Source organism: Patella vulgata, chromosome 5 (assembly GCF_932274485.2).
Source record: "Patella vulgata chromosome 5, xgPatVulg1.2, whole genome shotgun sequence".
NCBI classification, from domain to species: Eukaryota; Metazoa; Mollusca; class Gastropoda; family Patellidae; genus Patella; species Patella vulgata.
Window position 1 is genome coordinate 25399669 of NC_065883.2, and position 14220 is coordinate 25413888.

General features: G+C 30.1%; 1 protein-coding gene across 11 annotated transcripts in view; it reads left to right on the plus strand.

Annotated features, from left to right (window-relative positions):
- Positions 1-14220, plus strand: part of LOC126820892 (kinesin light chain) — a 43027-nt gene that overhangs the window by 20909 nt on the left and 7898 nt on the right. For 4 of the 11 annotated variants that reach the window (XM_050549052.2, XM_050549049.2, XM_050549056.2 and 1 more), the window contains 11 exons: positions 8-236; positions 1791-1878; positions 2928-3029; positions 3662-3745; positions 5660-5749; positions 6699-6798; positions 7376-7425; positions 8081-8151; positions 8458-8566; positions 10442-10630; positions 13231-13349. In XM_050549052.2, coding sequence (XP_050405009.1) covers positions 8-236; positions 1791-1878; positions 2928-3029; positions 3662-3745; positions 5660-5749; positions 6699-6798; positions 7376-7425; positions 8081-8151; positions 8458-8566; positions 10442-10630; positions 13231-13349 — 1231 coding nt within the window. Of the gene's footprint in view, positions 1-7; positions 237-1006; positions 1095-1790; positions 1879-2927; positions 3030-3661; positions 3746-3986; positions 4077-5659; positions 5750-6698; positions 6799-7375; positions 7426-8080; positions 8152-8457; positions 8567-10441; positions 10631-13230; positions 13350-14220 lie in introns of all 11 variants that reach the window. The other 7 variants (XM_050549055.2, XM_050549057.2, XM_050549051.2 and 4 more) reach the window with 6 other exon arrangements.

Genomic DNA, 14220 nt, shown 5'->3' on the forward strand with positions numbered 1-14220 from the left:
CTTACAGTTTTATCTCCAACCCAACCAAGTGCAATGGCCCAGGCGGCAAGTGGTGGTTATGAAATTCCAGCCCGACTACGTACACTTCATAATCTAGTCATCCAGTATGCGTCACAGGGTCGATATGAAGTGGCTGTGCCACTATGTAAACAGGCATTAGAAGACTTAGAAAAAACGAGCGGCCACGATCATCCAGATGTGGCTACCATGTTGAATATTTTAGCTCTTGTATACAGGTTTGTTATGAAGTTCTACATTTTTTTATTATGGGTTACTTTATGTAATATTAGGGTTAATTATAAGAAATTATACGCTATAGCAAAATATGAAATGATCACAAATGAGGAAAAGGCCTAGAATGATTTTATATAAATATTTTGTTATTTTAGACCATGGCAGTGTCTTAGTTAACATCTCTGCAAAAAATAGTAAAAATGTCATTAGATCAGTATTACTTATTACATTGATAATGTTTTTTAAGTAATAATTGGCATTTGAAGGACTTTTAATCTCATGAAAGTGCAATATTGTAAAAGCTGAATATTTAAAAGGATTATCAGTTCAATAATGGTTCAGTTTCATTTAGTATATTTACATGATGAATTTAACTTCAACATTCAGCATCTTCTGCAGATAATATAAACAGACCATTACCATCCATAAGTGTTGGGTAAAATCTGATTGAGTATTTGCTGTTTAATTGTTCATCATGATATTTGGGTTTTGATTTCTTAATCAAATTTTATATAGTCAATTTGAGTACATTTTTACATGGATTAAGCTTGAGCTGTGAATCTTAGATATTGCCTGAAAAATTAATGGTCGGGGCGTAAATACCGGTACATTTTTATGTTCTAAACTCCTTTAACTTGAATGACATTGAGTATTTTGAACAATAAAACATGTGTTTAATCAAATTTCAACTTTTGGATCTTGTGCAAAGGTAAAGTTAATTATATACTATAAAATGATAAAATGTTGCTATGGTAGGTTGTTATTATTACAGAGACCAGGGAAAATATAAAGAAGCGGGTAATCTTCTTCATGATGCTTTATTAATACGAGAAAAAACTCTTGGTAAAAGTCATCCAGCAGTGAGTGATCAGTTTCAATGTTACATGTCTGAGAAATATGATGACAGTTTGATTACGATCACTAACTTGATAATATTTAACAGGTTTTGTTCAGAAAGCTATATCTTACATGTAAGGTTGAAAGATTCAAGAAAATGAAACTGAAGAGATGTTTTTATTCAAGTCCTCTGTATTGCATTGCCAACTGGCTTTTAACTCCATCTCTGATTGTCATTTGAAAATTTTGAAAATTGAATCTCTACAAGTAATATTTAGATTCCTTTCAGTATTTACAAAGACCTTATGAAATGAAAATTTGTCCATAATCTGCATCCTGTGCAGACGGAATGGGATATGATCAAAACAAGTCAATGGCATCTATAAATTTTACTAAAACCTTATAGTGGAACCTTTTTTTAAATCCAATTGAATCCAAACCGGGAGGTTATCTACTATTGATATTTTGATTTTTTTTTCTTAATTAAATGTTTGGCTGTCAATTAGATATTGTCAAAAAAATACAAATAATAATAATCGTTTACTATAGCGCTGATCATTCAGTCAGTCTGACTGCTCTGTGGGTCAGGCTCAGCAGCTTTAAATGTTCTTATCTAGAAATTTAAATGTCAAATTATAAATTCAAACTGCCATCATATTTCCCAGTAATTATTAAATGTGAATTAGATTTATCAAGAGTGATATCCATCTTGTTTACAGAGATCAAGGCAAATATAAGGAAGCAGCAAACCTATTGAATGATGCTCTCGGTATCCGAGAAAAAACATTGGGAATGGATCACCCTGCCGTGAGTTGAACTGCACGCACATTTTCTTTTCCTCTCTTGATATTGTGCGTGGCTTGCTCACTGGTGTCAATGTTGCATGTTGGGATTGTTTTGTAGATTTTCGGTGATCTGTGTGTTCTATTATTTTTCTACGATTATTTAGCTTTTTTTTTAGATAGACAATTACAGGAAATTAGATTATATAAATTTCAAAACAGAAGTCCGTTTCACAATACAAATCTATTGAGAAACTGACTCCAAATTTATGCACTTTTACAACATTTTTACTGTGATTACACAAAGTTTTTTTGTTGTTTGATTTTGCATTGGATGAAAAGATTTGAAATTAGAATTTACACTGGAGCCTCGCTATAACTCTAAGCAACAATAAAATATAGTGAAGTCAAAGTGTATTCGTTGACATTCATACAACAGGGTTAGGGTTATTCTAGATGTTTTTATGTATTTTCTGTGATGAGGGTGTTTTTATTTATGAAACATAGAGGATAACAGCATGTTTTGCATGAATTAATAAATGTGTTAATTTAGTAATAGAAACTGCTCTGAATAAATAAAACTATCATTTCTTTAATTAAAAATCTTATCGGATACAAAACATTGCTCTAAAGTTTATATCACTGAAAAAGTTTAGAATGTCTAATTAAATACACTTTAGCAAAGCATGCTGAATGACATAATACCAAGGCAGTGGTAAGAAAGTATATCCACGAATTAAGTATTGTTAACTATTTTACCATTGCCATGGAACTATGTTTGGAAGAATTATATAGGTAAATTAGGTGTTGTGGATTATTTTTTAAATTATACAAGTGGTGTGGTTATTATTGTGATTTTGTAAATATTTATATTAATAAGTAAAAGTTAACTTATAGATTTAATGTTTTATAGTTATTTAATAGATAATTTCTTCAGATAAACATGTTAACTCAAAAGTTCTTCGGAGGGGGTGTAAAGAGAAACCTATATTTGTTTTAACTAGATGTACTTTCATTTTGGTCATAATAGAAATGAGAACCAGGTTTGTCTAATATTGAAATATGTATTTACAGGTTGCTGCTACGTTGAACAATCTAGCTGTTTTGTATGGTAAGAGGGGTAAATATAAAGAAGCAGAACCACTGTGTAAAAGAGCTTTGGAGATCCGAGAAAAGGTACTTACCTTGGAAAATATGTATAACATTTTAATTTTTGAAATTGAGAATGATATTTTATTGTTTAAAGGGACTGCAAATATAGATTTTTAAGGTCTTGCTCATCATGTTGTTGTCCGACCTCGTGGGTTTTCTCCGGGTCCTCCGGTTTCCTCCCACTGCTAAAGACCCCTACGCGCAAGCGAATTATTGAAATAAAAGACCCCTACGCGCAAGCGAATTATTGAAATAAAAGACCCCCACGCGCAAGCGAATTATTGAAATAAAATTAAACCATATGTTAATCCCGAAATGACCTAGTATGTGTCGAGTGGATTACCCCCCATTTCTCTCTCTCTCTCTCTCTCTCTCTCTCTCTCTCTCTCATCATGTTGTTGGTCTTTTGTCATGCTTCCCTTTTAAAGAAATTATTATTTTGTAGTAGCCTGGAAGTAATGTAATAATAGTAATGGAATATATACATGGCCTTTCAATTAATTCCTTTGTTAGATAGAGTTGTTGAATAATAAATAGTATGCAGACATTAATAACAATAAATTGATAGTTAATATTACTCTCTTTTCTATTTAGATCTATTTGTAGCCTAATATAGGTCAGTCTGCGTCATGCATAAATATATATTTATTATTCAGGTTCTTGGGAAAGATCATCCTGATGTTGCTAAGCAACTGAATAATTTGGCTTTGTTATGTCAGAACCAAGGCAAATATGAAGAGGTAAGGGCAGATCTTCAGGGACTCTAAACTATGTTAATATACATATGTAAAACCCAAAATGAATATTGCTTATGGTGTGAAGGGTTTATGAAAGTTCTTAAATTATTTATTATGAACTTTATTAGATTTGATATTTCAAATAAAAATAACCAGCAAATGAAATGATAATTTTGCAATTTATATGTTTTAGAATTAACAAATATCAATGTGCTTTATTTCAATCTATCATGGACGTACACAGGTAGAACAATATTATCAGCGAGCTTTAGAGATCTACGAATCAAAACTTGGTCCGGATGATCCTAATGTCGCTAAAACTAAAAATAATCTGGTAAGAATTGATGGGGATAACTGTCGGGATGACTAGATTTAAGGCTGTACACACTTGTTATGTTATTGGACACATTATCCTACTTTATATTAGTCAGTTCTTACATTTATAGTGTAGTGTGGTATATTTCACTGGTATATTTGTAGTTGGTACCTTTTTCATTTGGGTATTTTTTTCCTGTTGTGTGTTTATATCTTGCTTGTTAATTTAATTCAACTGAGGTGAAGATTTGAATTATAAAAACTTTTCACAACAAAACTTTAATAGTAAACATACATGCTTCTTAAAAAAAAAAGAAAAAAAGCAGCAAATAGAATTTTTCTTGACTTAAACCGTGCGAAGGCGAAGGTGTACCATACCCATATTGATTAATTAGTATTTGATGAAGACAACTTGAAAATATCAACAGTAAATAATCTGATTTAAAAATAGGTTTGTCATAAGATTTTAGTAAAGAGTATTGGTGGCTTGCTTTGACCAGCTTGACAAATGTTGACAAATTTGCAATTCATCATTTCTTTGTAAATACTGAATGGAACTGAGCTATATATGAACAGAAATTTCTTTTAGACATCCAAGTGTAGTTTGCAAAGGATTAAAATTCCTTCAAATGGTGATTGGTGTCTTTAATTCAGCCGAGGTGAAGATTTGAATTATAAAAACTTGAAAAGTAAACAAAAGCACTTTCATAAAGTACAAGCAAGATGACATACAACTTAACACATCTCTTACTATTCTATTTTTTTCAACATTTTCCCGTCTCATCTTCTTCTTCTTTTCTTTTTCCATTTCCTTTTAATTGTTTTTCTGCAGTTCAAACTAGAAACTGATTGATTAAAAGTAATCTAAATCTTTACAATTATTTATCTATTTTCAGAGACCATTAGTAGTAGGTATTTTCTATCAAGTATGATGCATTCATTCAATATGGTGTGACTAATTTGTTTATATTCAAACTGACCATTGAACTTTTAACCCTTTGTGTAATTAGAAAATCCTTTGGATGACCATCAGGCTATTTCAGAAATTTGACAGTTAGCCCTGAAAGCTAAACAATTCATTATAAGCACACACGGAACTTAGGACCATCATGAGTTGTTTGTGATCCCTAGAAAAATGTGGATATAGAATATTTTGCCAATCAGACCTGCATCGGAAATAAGTTCTCAAAGAAAGAATATGCTTTTCTCTTTATTAACATTGTTCCATTGGTCAGTTTGAATTCTAGATGTAGACAAGTTTGAAAGTTTGCTAATGAGATAATTATTAATTTATGATATTAAAAGAAACTGGTTTGAGCTGCAGAAACTCAGTTAATATGAAATATGTAGTATTTTTTTCTAGATTTCTTTTTGTCTCTTTAAGTCGAGTAATTAAAATGTGTCCAATTTCTTTGATTTTGGATTAAAGATTTTCAAAAAAGACAATTAGAAATTTTAACGTTAATTTTCAGGATATTATTCTTTATTTAGCCAAGAATTAAATACGGTGTGTGCAGCCTACCTAGTCAAATCGTTTTTTTATTTTTTTTTATTTTCCTTTTATGTCTGCATGTCCTCTGCACATCAGTGTTGGTTTTTCAGGTGGAAAAATATTATCTCCGGGCATTAGAAATATACAAGAAAAGATTAGGTCCAGATGATCCCAATGTCGTTAAAACACAAAATAACTTGGTAAGATGGAATGCACAGAAATGAGAATGATATTTTATTTAATGGAAGAATTTGAACTTTGAGAACAATTTTAAAACCGCTTGCTGTTCTGCATTTATGATTTGTAACCTCATCTTATAAAGATTTTCTGATTTATGCTGGATGATTTGTATTTGTTAAATAACAGTCTGGATTGACTAATACTGTTTAATAGTGTGTGAGAGATATCTTCTCAAGATTAGAGAGATGTATAATATCCAATGATTAATTTACTACACAATTTGCATGAGTTAATAAATTGTGAACAATCTGATGTATTGAATATATGAAGCTTGATAGACAGAGACACACAGTGTTCAGTTGACATGGTTAAATTATAGTTTGTATTAAGGCCAGGCACTATGACATTGTTGGGGGGATTAATTTAAAGAGATGTGTTAATATTTATTTTAATAAAACGTAGCACAATATGAATCATTACCACATGCTTGCTAATCTGTGTAATATTTATTTTTATCTGAGTCTACAAGTGACTGCAGACAAAAATATCAACAAAAGTCTGACAAAAAGTTGACATAAGTTTGACCAATATATCTCATGGTGTGGACTGGCCTTAATTCTACCATAATTCATGCTTTTATCTATTTACATAACTCTCAGTTACTAACCATCCTGATTTCTTTTCAAAATGTCAACAATATAGATTTCTTTTTAATAATTCTAAATATTTAAATGTCTTCACTTTAATAATTCTGAATATTGACTATATTTAAATTTCTTTATTTGAATGTTTTGTGAATGATCGAGCTAAAGAGACCATTGAAGTTACATATATATAAATGCATTTGGTTTAATATTTTTATAGCTGTATGATTTGAATTAATTTATGAAATTTATTTTATTGAATATGCTTTTGAATCTAGTCTTTTATTGCATTGTATTTTAAAATATAACCTTTTCTCTGTATCAGGCGTCTGCCTATTTAAAACAAGGAAAATATAAACAAGCGGAAGGTTTATATAAAGAAGTTTTAACAAGAGCACATGAGAAAGAATTTGGGAAAGTAGAAGGTAAGTTTTGTTAATTGTCACCTCGTCTTTTGGAGAAAGCAGGTGATTATTGAAATGGTGTTATCTACCTGACTGTCAAACCTTTTGAAACACAACAACTAGGCTTCAGTAATTGAAGTAAAAGGTTCAAACTTGGTGTAGATTTTCATTAGATGAATTTCTTGACTCAGTGATGAACAATTTCTGATTTACCTAAGAAGAGAAATGCAATTTGATTTGTTGACTATTTGGAACACAATAACCTTGAATCTAATTGAATGAGAGTGATGAAACTTGGTGTATGGTTATCAATTCCATGACTAAGTTTGATAATGAGTATTTTCTGCTCAGGTTAAGCAGTGATGAGCAAAATGATCGATCAGTGCTTTATAAAAAAAATAAATGAGCAAGCAATGGGTGTCATTTATTTTGGAATTAAAGATGGGTACCTCAGCCTCATTCTTTTGTTTTTCTTGTCATGGTGTGTTCTGTAAGAAATAGTGTTACAGGCACATCCTAAAAATGAATTTTTGTTTGAAATGACCTCAGGCACACAGTTTGAAAATAAAGATTAACTCAATTTTCATGACCTTTTTAGGTGATAATAAACCTATTTGGATGAGAGCAGAGGAAAGAGAAGAAAATAAGGTTAGTTTATTGACAAATATATCAAATAAAAATCAAGGTCAGCATATCAATAGTTTTCTGGTACATCTGTTGAAAATTATATACAACTTTACAGACATTCTTTTAAAGGGTCTCTGCTTATGCAAGAGCTAAATCTGCCTATTGCAGGTCTTTCTTTAGGCCTAAAATGTTATCTAAATTATTAATTAGACATTAATTAACTTATCCAGACCATAATCAACTCTAGATACCATTGCTAACCTGCGATATTTAGCAGATTGGAATACATTTTTTAAAATATAATTAAATGTAAAAATGGAGACTTTGTTTTCTATCGTACTTTAGTAATGATGATCAAGGCTAGCCTAAAATTCAAAAGCTAATATCTAGGTCCGAAATTGAGCAATTTGACTGAAATTTTCAGCATATTCAGTTTACATTATTTATTTTTTTAAAACTATTATAGTATAGCGAGAACTGTCTACTCTTTACCCAATCTCTCATAATGCCCCTTCAAAGTTAAAGAATTTTCAAGAAAATTTTGATGTTGATGTAATTACTGAAATAAAGCCATGTTTGCTTAATGTTGATAGATATAAGAGTGTTTTTGACTGTTATTATATTGTTATAAGACTATTATATTTTTGACTGATATAAGATTGTTATGATATTTTAGGGTAAATATAAAGATGGAGCTCCCCCTCCTGATTATGGTGGATGGCATAAAGCACCAGCTAAAGTAGACAGGTACTTTTCTTGTATTTCAATCAATGTTTATATTTGATTATATTTTGGATGGGTGAGGAGGGCTTAAAATACTGTCAGAGCTGTTATTGTAGATCTGAAGCAAGATCAAGGATTGTTGCTACACTTTACACATTCATTTTGTGTGCTTGAATGTTTAGAAAAATTAATAAAATAAATTTTGGGGATTGATTTTGATGACTAAGATGTATAGAGAAAGCCTTAATCTTGTATGTTAATAATATAATACAAAAGTTCAGTGTTTCAAATGTTCCATTTACATTTTTCATATAATTTGTGTTTTTCTAGTCCTACTGTGACCACAACTTTGAAAAATCTAGGAGCACTGTACAGGAGACAAGGAAAATATGAAGCTGCAGAAACTCTTGAAGAATGTGCCATGAGGTCAAAGAAGAATGTGAGTAGTTGCTTGTAGAACAATTTTATTTAACTCAAAATCCCCTTTATTTTGGGGATTGGCTTGCTATCATAACCAAGATTTTGATCTGATATAGATTAAATTTGAGATAAAGAATAAAGTTTAAATGAAATTATTATTACAATTACAATTTTCCTGAGGCATTTCCATTCACTCAATTCCCACCTGTTACCTAGCAATTACCAATAGACATCTTATATAATTCATAAATTTTAAAATAAAAACTCCTGCTATATGATGTAGGTTTTGCTATTCCTGACTAGCATTTCCACGCAGCAGATACATGTGTAATGTGCTCAGCTATACATGTGTGTATATTATACAGTATGAATGGAATAACTGATATTGATATATTAATTAATACCTGCTATAACTATGTAATAACTATTTACTACATGTTAACAGACATTCTTTTCCATATATCCACACATGCTATTCTGTATACAGACATGCATTAAATCATAAACATTTGTTTATTAATAGGTCATTTATTGGCTAGGTCCTTTTGTTAAAGGGAAACCTTGTTGAAAATAGTTAATCTTCCCTTTTCAGTACAATAAGATAAAAAAAAATGAGGGAAAAATGGCTCATTTTTTGTTGAAATTTTGTTGGTATGAGTAAGCATTTAGTAATTGAACATATTGATATAAACAAGTTACGATGTTATGGATAAACAATAACTGAATTAATTACCATTCTTGATAAAATTATAGTAACTTCTGTTTATACAAATCTGTTGTGGAATTATTGACCTTAAACCTTTTTAATTGCTGACATTGTTGGTAACTTCATGTCTTTTTAACCCAACTTATTATATAATTACTAGTTACTACTGTTAACCATGAAGTGATCTATTAACAACTCAAATTGTATTGTTGAATTTTATAAATGCTGAATCATTTGTTTATGATATATTTAATGGTTTGTTTGACTCCTGTTTATTACAATATAATTTGTAGATCATTAATGGTCATATTTATCTTTGTTAGGCAAATCATTAAAGGGCAATATCCAGTATACATACTATTAGAAACATGCACAACATCTTGGACAAACATTTGGTTGGATACAGGGGTTAGGGTTGACGCATCTTGTATGACTTCCAGAGCACTGCATCTTGTTATACAAACTTGATTAATATTTATGTATGATTCAAACAGCAAGCCACTAAAACTTTTAATCTAAATATTACATCTGACATATTAACAATCAATCTTGTATGACCTATTTATGGTAAATGACCTTTGATCCCTTAACTTTTTCTTTTTCTGTCACTATATATGAGTACCAGATTTCATTCCATCCAAGTTGTAGTTTCATTCTTCTTATAGTAGATACATTATATAGAGCTTCATTTTGGTAGTAGGGAATTTCCCTGATTCTGTATTCACTGAATGAATATGGTAAAAGGGTAAACGAATGCCTAATTATTCTGTGTAATCTTTTGGGTTTCTTGTGTGCCTATAAGACAATACAAGGTGGGTACAATAAGGCAAGGCTAGAAATGAAATCTGCCATTTTCCTCGTCTGTCATTGCCGTCTGATAAAAGTGGAATGTGAGTGCTGTGCTTCTGTTTTGTCTTCTGCTTTCTTGTATTTTTTTTTTATTTTTAATTTATTGCATTTTATTCTTTCCCTCACTAATTTCTGTATATATATAATAGAATTTAATTTTGATAAATGTATATAATTATTATATATATGTTTTAATATCTTATCTAACCTTTTCTTCTCTTGCTTCATATCTATACTATGTATCAGTCAATTATTAAATATCTTTGACAGAAGGCTTGATTATTATTTTAAAATACGAACAAATAGAAAAAACAAAAACATTTTTGGTTTTACTGCTAGGCTGTGGATTTAGTGAAAATGGCCAAACTGACAGACCTAGGAAATGATTTTAGAGACCATTCACCCCGAGAGAGAAAGCGTTCTAGTAGCCGAGACCGGTCACGCAGAGATTCAATGGATAGCGTCTCGTACGATAAAAATGATGGTGATGACGAAGTGAGTATCGGTGTCACATGGTCAGGCGAGGGGGTGAGTACGAGTCAAGAACAGAGAAAATCTTCCGACTGACATCAGCGCGTTTATTACATTATTTATAGTGGGAAATGATTGCCAGAAATAATAGGTTGCATGAGTTATCCCCCCCTTTCTTTGGTGTGCGCTTTATTTTAGATGTATCAAGTTAATCAATTATTAATTCAACAATATATTTCGTTAGCACTATCTGATTTAGTTTACAGAAAGCATGATCTTATTTGTATATAGTCGTATCAATAAAACTTTAATGTGTCAACAACTAAACTCATAGATTAAATATTGGAACAGATTTCTGGAATTCACACAATGGAATAGAACATTACTTTTAGAAGAATTTTCGGACAATACTATCTGAGGTCTATTATAGTTGATACGACACATTAAAACATTGATCGCAATACATTACCGGTGATTGGTTTTCAAATATTAAATCAGGCTTTTGTGGGCTTTTTTTTTTTACTTTTAAACACCAAAAATTGACCTGCCCCATTTAAATTACAGTATGTTATGATTACCACTATAAAATAATAAATATAACTGATAGTTGGAAGGTTTTCTAGATTTAGATTGCATGATTTATCTCAGTGTTTTGGCCATGACAGGGCTATGTTGCTTTTCTTTGTTTGTCCCACATGTAAAACCCATGTCAGACTTTCTCTTGCACTGATAATAAAAAAAAGAACCAGCAAAAACATGAAACTGAGCATCTATTAATAACAGGATTGCTATGGCATTCCAACTTGCACTTTTTAAGTGAAGTGAATAACACTTTGGTTTGATTAACAAAAAGACAACTTAACACAGTTTTATTTCAATAACTATTTCTTTGAAGAAGAAAGTGCATACAAATACAAATATCTCTCAGTATCATCTTCCTATATCTATTGAATGATGCGATGATAAACAAAATTTCCTACACTTATTTCTTAACTGGCATGGGTAATGCAGCTTTCAGTATGTAGAAAATAGTCCAAACGAAAATCTTGAATCGAAGTTCATTTATTTTCTAGTTTCACTTTCATTAAGTAAAGTAGTAGATTTCTTCTACCACCGAGAAGTTTTATTTTTCATTTTTTCTACTACACATACCCTGTCTGCCTACACACTGAGTGATTTATGTAATAATCTTGACTCGTGACACTCGGTGGTTTATTCCACACCCCCCTTCCTCTGATTATTCTCACCGGTAAAATAGCATCAACCATCTTTTTATTATTTTTTATTATTTTTTTTTCCATATTTGATATAGCAAATTTTTTTTTTTTTTTTTTTCATATTTGATATAGCAAATTATTTAGTTCGTGTGTAATTGATTTCTCATATTTTATTATTTTAAAAATACTTTATTTTTTTTTTTTGTCACAGATACTGATACGTGCATTTGCAGTCCTAGATCTAGACAATAAAATAAATTTATAAATCATAAAATTAACAGAAATATTATATAAAAATTGTACATAAAGCAAGATTGTATAATTTGGTAAACAATTTAAGAAATAATAAAAAATTGATTTGACGCTATTTTGCCGATGATAGTTAAATTAACTGTGTATTTCATGTATATTTAATTTTAATTAATTTTGAAAGTAGATTAGAGGTATAGTGTAGATTTTTTTATGAAAATATATTAAAATTAATTTTCTTAAATGTATCTATTTGTTCAGTTAAATTCCATTGCTTTAGAGTAGCCTAAATGCTAATGCTTAAATTGATTTGGGGGCAAGCTATTTGTTATAAATGGTTAGGAATTTTAAATCAAGAGAAGACAAGTTTAGTGGAAATTTTTTTTTTTTTACAGTGTTATTTCCAAATTGTACAATAGCATTAAAAATGAATTCAATCCCTTATCAAAATAATAATTTTGACCCTTATTGGTTAATGACTTTGATTTTCCTTTTTTTTTTCTTTTTTTTTTATAAAAAATGCTAATGAATTTAAAAAAGAAAAATGCAAATCGAATCCCATGCTTTTTTGCTTCTTCTCACCAAGCACAGTTGAGTTTTTAATAAATTATTAAATTTTAATCTTTGAAGTAAGAGATTTAGAACTGACACCTGCATTGATTTATGTACCTAATTATATGTTAAATAGGCTTATGAATAGCCAACAATTTTTAAAACAATAATTGGTAGATAATTAGATATTTCCAATAAACTTGATTCTGTAATAATTTGGAACCTTTTACTTTTACTAGTTTTCAAAATCTTATTATTTTTTTTTCTTTCTATAGATGTATCATTGGGTTTTTTGGCATGTTATTTATTTAAATTTACATATTTCTTTATTCTGCTTTAGAAGGCAAGAGGGATAGTTCTACTTTTTTTATTAGGTGATAGACACTATAATTTAAACTTCTGTAAATTAAAATACATTGATGTAGACAACTTTACTTAATTTATTTTATAATCTATTTTTTGGTAAATAAAATTATATAACGATTTTTTAAGTAACAACCTTAAAAAAGTTTTTAAGAAACATTAAAATATTTTTGTTTTCAATGAAGATAATTTGTCCCTCTTGCCTAGCTGTGCTTAATGTAGTACTTCGGTTTGTCTCTCATTAACACCACTTGACTTTACGTTAACATTTATCAGACCGGCAAATTAAGGCGCAGTGGCTCATTTTCCAAGCTGAGAGCTTCCATTAAGCGAAGCAGTGCCAAACTGGTTCAGAAATTAAAAGGAAAGGGTCCAACAGACGATAATTCAGGAAGGTAAGTCATTTTGAAGGAGGTTAAAATAATCTAGCCTTGCCTTATTCTTACACATATTTTAATATGGTGAATGAGTTTTGAGAAAGGGTTAAATAAATATCAAAATAGTTTTGGGTTTTAATCCTTCATTTAAGTTTTAACCATGTTCAATGAATTAAGTTGGTCCACTTACGGTTAGAAGGGTTGTTTGATAAAATTGAATATTAATGTTGCACATCATGTAGAAATCTGTTGTGAAAGGGACCACTGGTGATGATGAATGGTAGTAATACTGCACAATGCCCATTATTTAACATTTGTTTATATATGAGAGGTGTGGTCTTGGATTGGTTAACAAGAAATATATCTTTGGGGTAATCATTATGTATTGAAGGGTTGATTCGTATATCTGTGGAAATAGCTCATCAATGCATAATGCATGCAGACAATTTCTAGCTGTCATTCTGTAGACAGTGAAAATTTATGAAGATTAAGTCTTTGTTCTCAGAAATGACTTAAAATGATCTTTAAAGGGGGGTAGGAATAAATACATGTGATGGAGAAAGAATTGGTTTAGATTTTTAAGGATGAGCGAGAAAAACTACCTGATGCTGAAAAGCTAAAATAAACTGAAAATCTGAATCTCATTTCAAGTAGAGAGGGGACAAGAAAATTGAATTGAAGTTTTATGTAACATAGAGAGGGATGTTGCCTTTATATGTAGGGGCCAATAATCTATATGGCTTAATATGCACGACTTAATCCTGGTATCAATTCATTATTCCTGTTGATAACAGAGCTATCACCCCTTCCTTAAAGTTACAATTTCATATTTTCTAAGAAAGTCAAAACATAATTATTTCTATGTCTTTTGCTCAATAGGTTGTCAACT